The sequence below is a fragment of the Dreissena polymorpha genome, chromosome 16 (genome assembly GCF_020536995.1).
Source record: "Dreissena polymorpha isolate Duluth1 chromosome 16, UMN_Dpol_1.0, whole genome shotgun sequence".
NCBI lineage: Eukaryota > Metazoa > Mollusca > Bivalvia > Myida > Dreissenidae > Dreissena > Dreissena polymorpha.
Genome location: NC_068370.1, coordinates 32,446,142 through 32,462,728, shown reverse-complemented (window position 1 = coordinate 32,462,728; position 16,587 = coordinate 32,446,142). Strand labels below are relative to the sequence as shown.

Sequence of the window (16,587 nt, the reverse complement as noted above, 5' to 3'; positions counted from 1 at the left end):
TGTACAGTCAAGTTACCATTCCGGATCATTACCCATAGCGCATCACTTTGATGTTGAAGACCATGCGTATCGCGATAAATAGTTGACATTTTTAGATGATATTTTGCACACAGCATCTTCAAGGCCGTTTTTTTCTAAATGCATTGATTGAGTCGTAATTGGAGCTATTCGTTGTTAAACATTTTGGTATGTTTTGGCGACATGTATATACGACTTTGTTTACTTCCGTCTCGTTTCCAAAAAGAGGTTTAACATTATTCGCGGCCACATTCTAAAACTCTGTTGAAAAGTAAAGAGTTTACGCATTGATTTAAAGGCCATTTAGTAGTCTTTCTCCCTGCAAAAGTCCGTTTCAGTTTTGATTCGTGTTTAAGATTTTGCAACACCTTAAATGAAATGAAGAATTAGGGCAATAACGGATCAAGCGTGATAATATGCGTATTGATAATATAATATATTAAAATATATGCACATCTTGTTGATTCTTTCAATAAATGATCTCACTCGTAATGTTTTATTTATGTTCCATGTTCAATACCGATGATTAGATATGATTAAAACAATTAACATGGTTTATAAGATGCCCATCTTTTCGATCTATTTAGGTTTTTCAACAGATAATTCACACAAGAACACCATGCGAAACGTGTATATACAAGATCACATATAGAAAACAATACAAAAATAATGAATATTATTTATAACTGGCAATGTAACTTGGTCATTGTAAACAACACAGTTCATGTGTCGACAATTCAAATAGCATGTTAGATGCCCCCGGAGTGGTTTCGATCACGTGATCCGTTATGGCTACAACTGATCCGTTAATGCATGAATTCTGCGGTGAAAAAAAGGTATCACAAATACATTTTGCCTGCGATTAAAAATAAAACTATGTGCTGAATCAGTAAGCAAAGTAATATTTAATCAAACTGATGTAAAAGAAGTCTCAAAACATTTATTGCTTTTCGTCAGAACAACTTTATTACGCTACTGATCCGGTAATGGTAACTTGACTGTATAACGGATAGCTAAGCCGAGTGACTTCGAGTCTCATTGCAACGTATGCATAATGCATTCAGTAATTAAATTATTAAACCTCGAAAGACAAATGTCTTTCTTATTGAAACAGGCCAGCGGTTTTAAATTTCCAACAAATATTATTTGTTTACAGCGCGAATGTCATGGTACACTGATTCAGCCATTACAGGATCGCTTATTTCTGCGTTTAATAAGACCGAGTTCATGGAAATCGCTGCACACTTGATGAAGTAATAGCTGTTCAAAGCGATGCACCCTATATTCGGGTCATTTTGAGTTGAATACCTTGTTATATTTGATAGTGAAAATAGTGTTTTCAGAGAAATTGATTATTCGCTATAATTTGATTTGTTTTCATTCAAAATGATGTTTTTACTTATTAATATCATAGGAGGTTTTGGGGATTCCGATAATGACGTCAGGTTTTCACATGCGCAAGTTTTGGCCGTCAAGACAGCGGCCATTTCGCTATTGTTTGCATTTGATGAACCGCATCGTGATACGGTTACCATAACAATCTCTATTTGGCACATCTTCGCGACCATTTTTAAGAACAAAAAAATATTCAGAAATGGAAATTCTTTCAGAATAAATTGAATTCAATGAACGAACAGAAATAAGGACGAAAACAAACAACAAAAAGATTGATTTTATGTAATCAACATATAGTATTAACTGATTTAAACCTTTATATGTCTGTAAAAACTTACCTTGTTACAGATTAAATAAATCCTCTTGATAAATGTAATTGTTTTTTTTATTGTTCACACGAATTTTGACACTCTTTGTTTAAGCCTTTTTAACCCAGTGTTTAATTGCCACTTCGTTCATCACAAACCGATTATCTCGATATGATCGGATACTGTCCAGACTAAAACAGGGTGTCATAAATCCAGGCCTTTCCAGGGACACATACTTGTGTAGGTCCCTGAATAAAGTTAAACCACATGTGGCAGGTCATTAAACACAATTTATGAAGCCTTCATGTCATCTCTTGGCATATTGAGCAGACATTTAAGCCACAGTTTAAAGCCAATAACTAAACAGTTGCTTTAATAAAATATTTTAACATGTTTAAACAATGCTTGCCACCATAGGATGGCATAAGCCCCTTTTTTTCACATTTTTCGAAACCTAAACGCAAAGTGTAACGGAAAGACAGACGGACAGTGCAATCACTATATGCCCACTTTCAGGGGCATACAAAAAGACATTTGTCCGAAATGGATGAACATGAACTACATAGTATTATAGTATATATACTAGCCAGTTTTAACATAATAATAACGTATTGAACGGGTACTGGCAAATGTAACCTCTGCTATTACGTTTATAGATCGTACGTTACTGCAGTGTTCGAAATATCATGAAAACAAGCAATCACGTTTGATCAAAATAGGGATATAAAATACTTGCATAAAATAAATTAAAAGTAAAGATTTATGGTATCATTAAATGCTAGATTGTTGTCACTCATTATCACTAGTAAACAGATTTCAATATACAAGTACATGCAAAGAAAGTGCAATTTGTAAAATATGCAGTTTTTTTTCATATATACGCGCGGAAACCCCTTGTTTAGGACCGTGAAACCGGCATTATTATTTATTGACCTTTTTGCCATTCCATAAAGCGTACTCTTAATTTAATACATGCTTTATTGAATGGCAAAAAGGTCAATAAATGGTAGGTGATTACGATCGAAAAAGACACGTTAAGATGTAGACTTTGTACAAAAGTGTATTTCGTTATTTATCTCCACAAAAAAGGCCGATTTATTCCTAGTTTACACACTGCACAGGCTAATCTGGGATAACAATTTACGCACCAGCATAATGACCAGTTTTCTCAGAACGCGACACAATTATGTTAATGATTCATTTTATAGTTTGTTAATTTCATTGACTACAAATTTGTATTACACTTATGTCTACCTTGAGGTTGTTGTACATAGTATAATTATGTTACAAATATAGTATTTTCTGTAAACAGTATTTGAGTGTGTCCAAGAGTATGATATAGCTGAGATCACTCAAATACTGTCAAATTCTTGCTTTAACTTATATTCTTATGGGCCGTTTCATCAAACATCGTACGACAAATTTAGAATACGATACGAATTTCAAAGAAACATAATTTTAACAGACCGAAGCATATTTTTGCTTATTTCAAGTAAAATCATTTATTTCATCATTTTCTTACCGATGGCTTATATCTTGCGGAGCTATTTATCAACAGCTTGTATATTTTTAGTTTTTAAATTTAAGTTATAAATTAAGATTGTCGTACGATCTTTGATGAAACGGTCCCATAAAAATATAAGTTAAAGCAATAGTGAAAGAGAATGTGGGAAAATGTAGCTAGAAATGGTTTTGAACATGCATAATTGTTTCGTGTTCTGAGAAAAATGGGCATAATGCTTATGCGTAAAGTGACACTTTCCGCCTTATCTGGATTTTTGCTAAGAAGAGACATTATTAAAACGAAACATTCCATAAAAGAGCAAATTGTCGTCCCTTATAAGCCTGTGCGGACTGAACAGGCTAATCCGGGATGACAATTTACGCACCAGCATTATGTCCAGTTTTCTCAGAACGCGAGACAATAATGTTTATGATTCATTTTATACTTTATTTATTTAATTAACTACAAATTTGTATTACATTATGTCTACCTTGAGGTTGTTGTACATAGTATAATTATGTTACAATTATAGTATTTTCTGTTAACGAACAAATGCTTTTGTATCGAATACTGTGCATTAATATTGTTTTTAACCAATGTTTTCTTATAGGAATCACTTGTCCGTCGTTTGTCTCGTTAAAAAGTATTAATAGCATCAGTTTGAAACTTTATACATTAATAGACCTCATTGAGTGGGAGTGCGTCGATAAAGAACTCTTAGCATCCCGCTTTGTTAAATTATTTTTAATTAATGCATAAACATTATTCTTGTATTAGTTAAGTTAAATTGTCATAAAAAAAATGTTGTCATGTCATTTTTCCATTTTTCTTTTTTGTGTAACGTTTTGAAAATAAAGCTTTTATTTGTTGTTATTATTATTATTAATACGGATGTTTTAGTCCGGTCTGTTTTCCAAATCGTTACAATGGTAAAGTGGTATAGAAGAGGTTGAACATATGATTTTGATTAATAAAGGATTTATATTATTAAACTAGTGTTTTTTCATATTTATCAATGTATGTGGTTCCGTAAATAAATCGGAACTATCCACTTCCGGGTTAAGAAATTGAGATAATTTAGAGATTACATCCATAAATTTGGTAATAAAACGACAACATGAATTAACAACTAGTATTATTACTGTATATATTCAACAGTTAGGTAATAAATGTACATTCCGCGCTTGTTAACCCCAGTTTAAGACTTTGAACCGCAGTTTACACTCTTGAACTCGGGTTTAAGGAATTAATGTGCAAACGGCACTTTGAACTCGGGTTCAAAATTTCTTAACTATATAATTAACTGTTAAATAATTAATGTGCATTCCGCGCCTCTTAACCGCAGTTTAAAACTTTGAACCGCAGTTTAAAGTCTCTTAACCCTATAGTTAAGAGAGGACCAATGAAATCGCGGCATTTACCTTCTATATATAGCTAATTGTGGTTTATGCTCCGCTAATTGGTTGTCTCAGATAACAGATTTGTATCTATTTTAGACACACTTTGAACTGCGGTTCAAACTCTTGAACTCGGGTTTAAGGATTTAATGTGCAAACGGCACTTTGAACCCGGGTTCAAAGTATCTTAACTATATAGTTAACTGTTAAACCGTGGTTTAAGGATTTAATGTGCATTTCGCTTGCCATAGATTTGGCCTTAATCGTTTATCAGAATCGTCGCTTTGACACAATTATTTCGAAATCTGAACTGCAGTCTTTTGTTATCCTTTTAAATTCCCAATTCTAATAAATCACATTCTTTTTCAGCGACAATGCTTATCATATCGTTATTCTAAAAGCATGATTGGTTTAACATTATTAAAACATGTTCGTCAAATATTAACGCAAACATGTGGGTGCAAAGTAACATGTGTTTCAAATGAAACAGTTTTAATAAGCGTTACTATGTTTACTACACAAACAGTTCGTTGTTTGCCATAAATGCGATGCGTCTGTAACAGCTTAACGATTCAGGCATTGAGTGATTTGATCCTTATTTCACATTATAGTTTTCTTTGAAGTTTGAATTCTCTCCTGTCTTAAAGTGAGTAATTTTGATTATCACGTACATGTACATTGCAATTATGAAGCGCTCGATCGACTTCTAGAATCCTGTTACCTTGGTAACTATTAGAATCCTGTTAACTTGCAAATTAATGGTTCGCACTATCAAGTTCATCTTAAACAATAGCTCTGGTAGATTTACTGTTATTGGCCAAACTAAAGCGTAATATGATACGTGGCCTTCTGATAAGATGAAATACACTGATAGAGAAACGATTAATGAACGACGTCGTCGATACATAGCAAAACATTCGTTGTCAATCACGTATAGCTAGCGCTTGCCATCAAGTTCAAGCGCTGCAAGCGAACTTCCCTAGCCTTAGCCATAATTAGGATAGTGGCGTTTATTAATAACATAGGAATATTATCCGCGAAATGCCTATTTAAATGATTTATTGTCGACGTGCGTGATACATGTACACATTTTTTACAAATAATTTGTTTTTAACTTAATATGATAAAAAAGTCAACATTTGCATGTTGTGGTACAAGTTTAAGAACATTTTATGAAGCTCCTTTAAAGATTGCGTGTTTCGGCTATACAAAGCGCTTAAACTAAAGGCCTTATTCATATGAACTGACATGAAATTCCACTACGTTTAGAAGGACGCTCGGTTACAGTTATTACACGTATGATAACGCAAAACGTAATATCCTTTTTAATAAGGCGTTCATATCACTTTTTTAAATACAGTATATAAAACAACTGGTAATGTTAATAAAACATGGCTTTAAATAGCACAAAATCACATTGTACATTCCTAATTAACACTAAATATATACATGTACTACAATTAAGGCTAAAAGAATGCCATGACATCGATAGCACTACATTCATTCTGTGCTGTGTAGGTGCTGTGTGGCTGAACGTGCGATGAATCCCTACTCCTCGTTGCCATCGATGATTCATCCTCACGAAACCCGTAGTTACAATACACCCGTTCAGCGTCTAAATAAGACGCCATGGCTGTGATGTTTTCGGTCTGTTCTTTGACGTCTTCTTCGAAAATACTACCCGAAACCGCGACTATAAAGCTATCGCTTCTGTCTTGCCTTGTATGTGTCAGCTGTTTGTTGGTAGATTCCACGACTGCACTGTCAGATTCCAACTCATTTTTTAAATTGCTAGAAATACTGGTATTTTCACCGAGATCATCTTTCGCTTCTGTCGTGGTCTCACTGGTTACAGTAAGCGTGTACTCATCGATATCACAAACGGAATTAGAATCGTCATCGGAGTGGGACAAAAGTCATCGTCGCAAGCAATGTCTTGTCTCGTTGTTCTATATTCATACGAGTTACTCCAAGAAGTAAAATCGTCAATGCTGTCCTTACTGTCACCATTGTTCACTGGAGCTTCCTGAAGCAACACGATCGGTGTTTGCATTTGAGAATGATCATTTACAATAAATGTATCGCTTATTTTCATATCATCGTCATTTTGCAAGCATGCTTTGACATTTTGACTTTTGTGATTCATTTTTATCTTGCGAGGCAGAGGGAACGATTTCTTAAAGTGTGTCGTGGTATTGTTCCAATTGTCCTTTCGAGCAACATCCAAACTGACGTTCCCAAATGACTGACGGTAGGCGGAACGCGTTAAGTCACCTTAGAAATGTATGCATCAGACGACAACGTTTTCCTGTTATTTACTGTTAAATCTGTATCATCTGCATATCTCTGGTGTTTAACAATATCTCCAATACTACTACTACTTGTACTGCTGCTTCTCCAACTACTTCTTCTACTACTGCGTCTACTACTACTTTTACTACTACTACTACTACTTCTACTCCAACTACTATTACTACTACTACTACTTCTACTACTTCTACTACTACTACTACTACTACTACTACTACTACTACTACTACTACTACTACTACTACTACTACTACTACTACTAATACTACTACTACTACTACTACTACTACTACTACTACTACTACTACTACTACTACTTCTACTACTACTACTACTACTACTACTACTACTAATACTACTACTACTACTACGTCTACTACTACTACTACTACTACTACTACTACTACTACTACTACTACTACTACTACTACTACTACTACTACTACTACTACTACTACTACTACTACTTCTACTACTACTACTGCTGCTGCTACTACTACTACCTCTACTACTACTACTACTACTACTACTACTACTACTTCTACTACTACTACTACTACGTCTACTACTACTACTACTACTACTACTACTACTACTACTACTACTACTACTACTACTACTACTACTACTACTACTACTACTTACTACTACTACTACTGCTACTACTACTACTACTACTACTACTACTACTACTGCTGCTGCTACTACTACTACCTCTACTACTACTACTACTACTACTACTACTACTACTACTACTACTACTACTACTACTACTACTACTACTACTACTACTAATACTACTACTACTACTACTACTTCTACTACTACAACTACTACAACTACCACTACTATTACTACTACTAATACTACTTCTACAACTACTACTACTACTACTACTAACAACTACTACTACTACTACTACTACTAACTACTACTTACTACTACTACTACTACTACTACTACTACTACTATACTACTACTACTACTACTACTACTACTACTACTACTACTACTACTACTACTACTACTACTACTACTACTACTACTACTACTACTACTACTACTACTACTACTACTACTACTACTACTACTACTTCTTCTTCTTCTACTACTACTACTACTACTACTACTACTACTACTACTACTACTACTACTACTACTACTACTACTGCTACTACTACTACTACTACTACTGCTTCTCCTACTGCTACTGCTGCTACTACTACTGCTACTACTACTTCTACTACTGCTACTTCTACTTCTGCTACTACTTCTAATACTACTGCTGCTACTACTGTTTCTACTGCTAGTACCGCTACTGCTGATATTGCTGCTATTTCTGCTACTGCTGCAACTACTACTACCGTTACAACTACTTCTACTGCTGCTACTGCTGCTACTACTGCTACTACTGCTACTGCTGGTACTGCTGTTTCTGGTGCTTCTGCTGCTAATGGTGCTAGTGCTGCTACTGCTTCTACTGCTTTTACTGCTGCTAAAGCTTCTTCTGCTGCTACTGATACTATTTCTGCTGCTGCTACTGATGCTTCTTCTAATTCTGCTGCTGATACTGCTTCTACTGCTGCTATTGTTGCTACTTCTGCTACTGCTGCTACTGCTGCGCCTGCTGCTACTGTTGCTGCTGATACTGCTGCTGTTACTGCTTCTTCTGCTGCTGCTTCTACTGCTGCTATTGTTGCTACTGCTGCTACCGCTGCTACTGCTACTACTGCTGCTACTAATGCTGCTGCTTCTGCTGCTGCTGCTACTGCAGATGCTGCTACTGCTGCTGCTGCTGCTGTTGTTACTATGGTTACGAGATGCCGCCATTTTTTAATTGTATCTTAAAAAGTTACTATTACACCGTGCTTGCAGTTGAAAAAATTACTCCCATACCGGTCGACTTGCGACACTTGCGCGATGTTTGCTCGATATATTGTCGAGTGTCATATCGTGCGTCGCGCGTCTTATCGTGCGTCGTGCACATACAAATGAAACGTTTTATTGTAAGACCAACACGTTTATAGCGTACATTTGCATACATTACGGATGATGCTCGACGATTGCAGAATTGCCATGAATCGAATATTTTTTTATTACCTTTATTGGCGTTATTACTTGGTTTCTTACGATATAAAACATTTTCCATTTAATGATGAAATAAATAGCGGCGGTATTAATCGAAAACATTATTGGTCGTTTTGACAGTTTACCCCAAAACGTGCTAATTTAGTTTGTCAGGGTATATTTACAGCGCCCACTGCTTTTTCTCGACTGCCTTAAGTTCAGACCAGATCGTGCTAAGTTATTGTTGAATATGATACATTATTAGGCGGATATCATTCGCATATCCGCAGCATGACCCTTTTTATAATCGGCGTCCTCCAGTCATGTGATTGAGCTGCTGTAAAAGAAGAAACACTGGCATAATACCAACAAATATTTGCAAGTAAAATCCCTGTTACATCAATTACACATTAATATAAGTGGAAACACAATAATAAATATTAAGCAGGGCATAACATTGCTAACTATTACTATACTTCGTTGAACTGAATTTTTATTCTTTTTTTATGAAACCTATATTTGCGTTTAGTAATTCGCTCGCATCCCAATCAGAACCAGCGTATTCTGCGTGAGACATAATGTGATTTTAGCTTAATTCCGAAATTAACTAAGTGGAATGCCGATATCCTTTAAGTGATCGACATATACCGGCCGTATCCTGTTTGCTAACGAAGTCGGCTTTAAGCGTCTGTTAATCCGGTAATTACCCCATTAAATGTGTCGATTGCAGTATCAACAACGTCATTGAAGCTTACATGGTTAAGTGGTTTCATTTGTGGTCTCTGACTTTTATCAGTTTTTCGAGTTTGATAGACAATGACAACAATAATTGCCAAAGCCTACGCGATCTGTTTGTATCCACGTTCCCTTCTAGTGCAAGTGTTCATTTATTATTCAAACTTCACAATGAAATAAGATATGATAATTCAAAGACGTATAATACCGTATTTTATAGGTCTTCGGATAAATTATAATATGATTTACCAAGCATCAACAAATTTATTACAATGATAACTTTTTCCAATTAAGAAAATCACGACCCATGACAGTAACGTTATCAAAAGTGGCACATTTGCTTTATTGATTCATTAACTTCGACTAAGAAATAACTTTTGATTCAATTTGAATCGATAACATGCCTATAAGTAATAGTTCAAACTTATGTGTATACAAGTTTACACTGTTTTGTATGTCCTTGCTTTCTGTGTTGATCGCTGACGAAGTATAAGGTATCTCTCGGCGGTAACTTTGAACACAGTGCCTTTTACTCAAGTGTTCCATTTATCTTCTGATTAAGCAAAAGCAACAAAACCTCGTTTGGCTATATGCGGTGTTTCAACTTATTGCTGCATTACATTGTAGGCTTAAGCGCTTTGTTGAGAGATGAACGTTTGGGGTTCGTTTATTGAGGTTCTTCTTTGTCGAAAAATCACTGCAGAAATGTGCCTGCATTTAGGCTTATTGGAGGACACATGAATTTTGTATTCGAACTCGGCTGGCATCATCTACAATAATGGAACTGTGCCTTGTTTGAGTCTCGGTTCGATGTCTGAGTCTCATCAGACGGCTGTAAACTGAAATAAACTTCGCAGACCACCATCTGGTTACAATGGCGCATGCGCTCAACCTCATAAAATGTATCGATCATAACTAGTTAACTGTCGTTACACGTGACATGTGTCGCTGTCAAGGGGAGATATTTGACAGCCATTACGCAATTAGCTGCGGAGATCATATATGAAGCAAATATCAATAAAAGAGTTGTATTGTTTTGATTTTTTTTATTAATGTGTCGTTTAATCTAATTAAAAAACACGAATTCATTGTTTTTATGAGATGGTTCAAATCGCATCCATAAATCGAAATGTCCATATCAGCGTAATTTTATTTCTTTAAGGATTGCAGTTTGCTCTTTCCGCAAATCAAAGATGTAGACATACGTGGTAATATAAGTCATGGAAAGATGCATTCAGACAGCGACCAAATTATCTGTTATTTGAAGCAGAAAACCATGTTGGAGTGTGCATGTGTCTATTGATCAGGGCTCGTTATAGCCAGTATAAACATAGGAGAGTGTCTTCGCTTTGTTCCAGAGGACCGCTTATTCAAAGCACGTGACTTATAATCTTGCTGTTCCAAACCGGTCCAGCAATAAAAATCTTATTGTGCACGGAAAACCCGAATCACGCACAGCGAAGAACTTTTTTTATTACATTTTGTATGAAAAGACAAAGCATGTTATTACCTTGTATGACGTCGTAATTCATTTGGTTTTCATGTGATAACCCATTTGCCACAAATAGTTCCATAAAGCCAAGATGGCATGAAATAAAATAACATCGATATATTTCTTTTCAGGAAAGCATACCCACGGCCGGGAAATGATTGGCGCAAAAACCAGGTCAAAAAGTAAGTCATTGGATAAAATGGACGTAGAATCAAAAGAGAATGGCGTCATATCCAATGGTTTTCATGGTTACAAAGAAGGCTATAAAACGCTCGAAAATTCAGAGATGAATAGACGCTTGACAAATTTGTTCAACAAGCTCATCCTCCCATTGGCGCTAGTTGGTCTTACCCCTCAGATAGTAATGCTGTATTGGTATACGAACGTCAAGTTTGCCGGAAGTTACTCAACTTTGATCGCACACTTCCGTAGCGACTCCGTTCTTGGAACAATTGTCGCAATGTGGAATGAACTTAGCATTTTTAACACGTTTACTGTGGGAGTAATCTTTGGCTACTTCGCCTAGGCACTGTTTTGGATGGTCGTTCTACCGGGAAAAGAAGTTCAAGGACCTGTGACACCAAAGGGAAACGTTCCGCAGTACAAAGATAACGGCTTCCTGCATTACTGCGTCACAATGGCTGGGTTCGCTATCCTAACCATTGTGCTGAAGTACAACGGCTTGACCCCCACGGTCGTGTATGACCGCTTTGGTGAGTTGCTGGGGTTTATGAACGTGTTTGCTCTTTGCTTTGTCTTCCTCCTGTACATCAAAGGGATAACCCGCCCATCCACATCGGACAGTGGGAAGACAGGAGGTGGCTTCGTCTTCGACTACTACTGGGGCACGGAGTTGTATCCTCGTATTTGCGGAATAGACGTCAAAGTGTTCACTAACTGTCGATTTGGAATGACCGTCTGGCCACTGTTGGTCTGTATATACGCACTGAAGAGTTACGAGATTCACGGTTTCGTAGACAGCATGTTCGTCACTACGATTCTTCAGCTGACATATATTACCAAGTTCTTCACATGGGAAGCCGGATACATGCACACTATTGACATCATCCTTGACAGATCCGGCTACTATATATGCTGGGGCTGTCTGTGCTGGCTGCCGTCCCTGTATCCAATCGTCAGTCACTACCTCGTCACGCACCCACTCCGTCTCGGCACTCCACTTGCCACTAGCATATTGGTCTTTGGGTTGTTTTCTGTTCTGATCAATTACCTCGCCGATCTACAGCGCCAGGATGTACGCAAGGCAAACGGAGATTGCCTAGTCTGGGGTCGGAAACCAGATCTTATACGTGCAAAGTACAGGATCGAGTGTGGCGAAGTAAGGGAGAGCATCCTGCTGGCTTCCGGTTGGTGGGGACTGTCCCGCCATTTTCACTACATTCCGGAAATCCTTCTGTCGTTTTTCTGGACGGTGACAACCGGATTTGAGAATGTTCTTCCTTACACGTACGTTATTGTTCTCGTTATTCTGCTCACTCACCGCAGTTTCAGGGACGAACATAAGTGTAGCATGAAGTACGGAGTTTACTGGCAAGAATACTGTACCAAAGTCAGACACCGAATCATACCGTTTTTGTTTTAACAGCTTCGATACTCGTGTTTGGTTTCTTTTCAGTTATATATTAAAACAGAAACAATTTAAATACTTAAACAGCAGAATAATGAATACTACCCACTTGGTTTAAGTTTAGCTCACTAACAGCATGTTATTGTGATATTTTAAGCAAAGTTTTCACTCTTGAATCTAGTTTTTTTTTCATACTTGACAAGTAAACTATGCTTATAAAGTTGTCTTTGCTCGGTTATTTCACGAGATGATGACGACATAGCAAAAAGTTGGATATTCGTGTATTTTTTTAGCACAATTTAAGTACGAAACATATGTATTTTATAAAGGTACAAAATATGTTCACGTATCTGTTTAATTGTGGAAAAGCTATATTTAGCCATGTCAAATTTTTTTTTATCAAGACTAGGACTTGTTCTGTTTAGTATCTACGCTGTTTTCGTTGCCATATTTTACAGTTATATTGTTCTCTGAATATTTTGCACATATACACATTTTAACATGAATAATCTGCATGACAGTTTTTAATTAGATTTGTTAACAAAATCTTACATTATATCTGATGACAAATTCGGGGACATGATATAGTATACGTAGATAGTAAAAATGAAATACTACAGTACAGGTAAAAGATGGTTTGCGAATTGATGCCGATTTCGATTGCGATAACCCGATATATATGAAAAATATTTATTTAGTGTTGCAGGTGTCTCCGAAACAACACACGGGATTTTCTGAGATTCATTTTTATATTTTACATTTACATTTACACATATTGGTTGTTTATCGCATTTACTGTTTAATTATTGACTCTTTAATTAATATGTAGGTATTGAATACAGGTAAGTATAGGTTTCTTTAGCTGAGCAACGGGTTCATGGCGTTTGGCCACAAACCATGCCCAAGTTGAACTGTTTTCATACTCATTAATTGTTGTCCCGAAAGCACATGTTTGTATCTTTTATTTGTATCGTGTACATTTTAAATAAATCAATGAGAAAATTGTGTTTATTCATCAATTTCAACTAGGCAACTATTGTGTAAACTATTGTGTAATGAAGAATATTATTCGGGAAACTGCTAAAATTTGAATTATTGTACATGGACCATTATCAAAATATATTGGGCAAAATTTTATTGGACTCTTATGAGTTGGCCCTCCCAGTAACGGTCGGGATTCTGACGTTTACTCATTGCTCTATCACTTGTTTTAGGATTTTCGCTAATGTTGTTTGATTTTAGATGCTAATTGCATCACGAAATTTAGCATCTTAAAACGAAAGCATTACACCATTATGGTAATAAAGAACGTGTTCACCATTCGTATTAAAATATCAATATGACGTATTTGGGATTTTTCTAATTTTACTGAGTCGGATGCCACAAGTTAAAGGAAACTTCTTTAGCCTATCATCTCAATGACAATGGCACTTCTGTTGCCGATTACCCGACACTTTTTAAGAGATATGGCACATACTTTTTAGTGAACCAGAAATGAAAAAATCGCTGTTGATTACTGTTTAAGTAAGCAGGTAAAATTCGGGCTAGGTTCACGAAGGTTTGAAATATGCCCTGTCACAGTATTAAATGAATTTACTTTTATCTTATAGGGCGATATATTGAATATAAGAAAACTACAGTTTTTTAATTAATATCGCTTTATTATGGTTGCTATGGCAACATGATAAATACGTGTGAATATTTGTTATGGTATATAAAAACAATTGCAAACGTATATATACATATACATTATACTTCATCTTGAAAATTATAAAATTGTACATGAGTATTGAAATCACACAGCATGCTGTAAAAAAGCAACAAATAGTGGTTGGTTGTCATGGTAACGAGTAAGAACACAATGAGTGTCAAATCGAGCGTATTTTTTTATTAATAACATCCTCGCGTGAAATGTGAGAAAAGCCAAGATTAAAAGGCACACAGTCGGTCCGGAGTACTTATATGTATGAGTGTATGGCTCTTCTGACGCTAGATTTTAATGTCTTTGAGAGACCTGACTTAAGCTTGAACAAGAAAATTCCAATAGTAGTTGCAACAGTTCTAGCAGGCGTGTTTCTTATGGATGAATCACTGACTTTCAAGAGTTCTACAAAGTTAGACACCGAAATTCCGGTAAGATTGGACATGTCTTCATCACTGAACGTTGCAAAATCATCAAATGACAGCCTTTTATTTTTTGAACATATGCAATAATCTCGAACTGAAGTAAGAAATTTCAGAAGGGATGGTCTTTTTAAAATCACATTATCAATTGTAGACGGTTTAGAAATCACAATTTCTTCAAAAGAAGTACCATCATGTTTGAAATGACCGGGACAGCACGTACTTTCCGCTGTTATGATAATATTATGGGAAATGAATGTTTCCGTTCTTGTAGAAGTGGGAACAACAATTAATTTAGGTCCAGGCTTCTTAAAACATAAAAAATATGCATGGCTTTTTGATGTTGTTTTTATATTTAATTGAATCGAAGGAGGACGGTTATGGAGAATATTGTGCGACGGTGGTGAGCTGAAAAAGGCACATGGAGGTTGCAGTGGTGTAGTATAGTACGCTGGCTGTCTACACTTGTCACAAATAAATTGATTTGTCGTTGTTTCTAGCAGGATATTCTTTTTTTAAGTATTTGGCGATATGTTTATTTATAGGACGGCGCTGATGTATTTTAAGCCGCGTTTCGCATAAAACACACGTTAAAAACTGTTTACTGATTAGTAACCTTCTGTTATTTAGTTTGAATATTTTTACAAATAACGTTCATATTTTTGCATTAATTGTAGAACAAATTGGCAAGAAATACGACGCGATCTCGATCTCGGATCATCCGCGATGTAGACTAGCGCTGCATCCATTATCCCACTTCTGCGACTATTACTTTACACTGAAAATTCACATCTATATGAGTCGCGTTGTGAGAAAATGGGGCTTAATGTATGTGCGTAAAGTGTCATCCCAGATTAGCCTGTGCGGACTGCACTGGGACGAAACTTTCCGCTTTAATGGTATTTTTCGTTTAAAGGAAGTCTCTTCTACACGAAAATACGGATAAGGCGGAAAGTGTCGTCCCTGATTAGCCTGTGCGGACTGCATAGGCGAATCTGGGACGACACTTTACGCACATGCATTAAACCCAGTTTTCTCAGAACGCGACTCATATAATGAGTAATATGACGTTCGCTGATAGCGTCATTTGCAATTTCAATTCGTTTAAGTCATTTATACCATAATTATTCTCAACTCACAGAGTTTTCAATAGTATTAACATTTTTTAAATTCTATACAAATTTAATTCTATACAAATCAATCTATACAATTCTATACAATTTCTATACAAATTTATATAAATTATGATATAAAACAAAGGTTTTCACAAAAATATTTATTGAGTCGTCTGCAGTCGCATTGCACTGGACAGGAACTGTCAACCATTTATTGACTTCTCTATTTAAACAGAGATAGAAACCCCTTGTTCGATCATGAATATATTTGAAATGGTAACTTTACAATAATATGAGTAAACTAAAAGTTACGTGACTCCTAGTGATCCTTGTAAATTAACGGTGTTTGCACTACATGTTGTCATGGAGCGACGTAAACAACCGTAAAAGAGTTGATTCCCTTAGTTCACACAATTCGTCAATTTGCACAAAATTTATTTTTTTACACTTAAGTCTTAAATTAAAAGAAACATTACATTGTGCATGGAAAACGTGTTCTAAATGTAACTAAAGTATACATTAACAACTAAACAC

The 16,587-nt window shown here is 35.9% G+C and overlaps 2 protein-coding genes across 7 annotated transcripts in view; both read left to right on the top strand.

The window, feature by feature from the left end:
- The window catches only part of LOC127862107 (uncharacterized), a 34,633-nt gene extending 21,332 nt beyond the window's left edge, over positions 1-13,301 (top strand). The window contains exon 2 of the mRNA XM_052401085.1: positions 11,358-13,301. Coding sequence (XP_052257045.1) covers positions 11,765-12,829 — 1,065 coding nt within the window. The 5' untranslated portion in view covers positions 11,358-11,764 and the 3' untranslated portion in view covers positions 12,830-13,301. The remainder of the gene's footprint in view (positions 1-11,357) is intronic.
- LOC127862105 (uncharacterized) overlaps positions 1-16,587 on the top strand; it is a 123,939-nt gene that overhangs the window by 51,770 nt on the left and 55,582 nt on the right. For 3 of the 6 annotated variants that reach the window (XM_052401077.1, XM_052401082.1, XM_052401078.1), the window contains one exon: positions 13,667-13,817. The exons of 2 other annotated variants lie outside the window; for them this stretch is intronic. The gene's annotated coding sequence lies outside the window, so the exon portion shown is untranslated. Of the gene's footprint in view, positions 1-13,656; positions 13,818-16,587 lie in introns of those variants that run through there. One more of the 6 variants, XM_052401081.1, reaches the window with a different exon arrangement.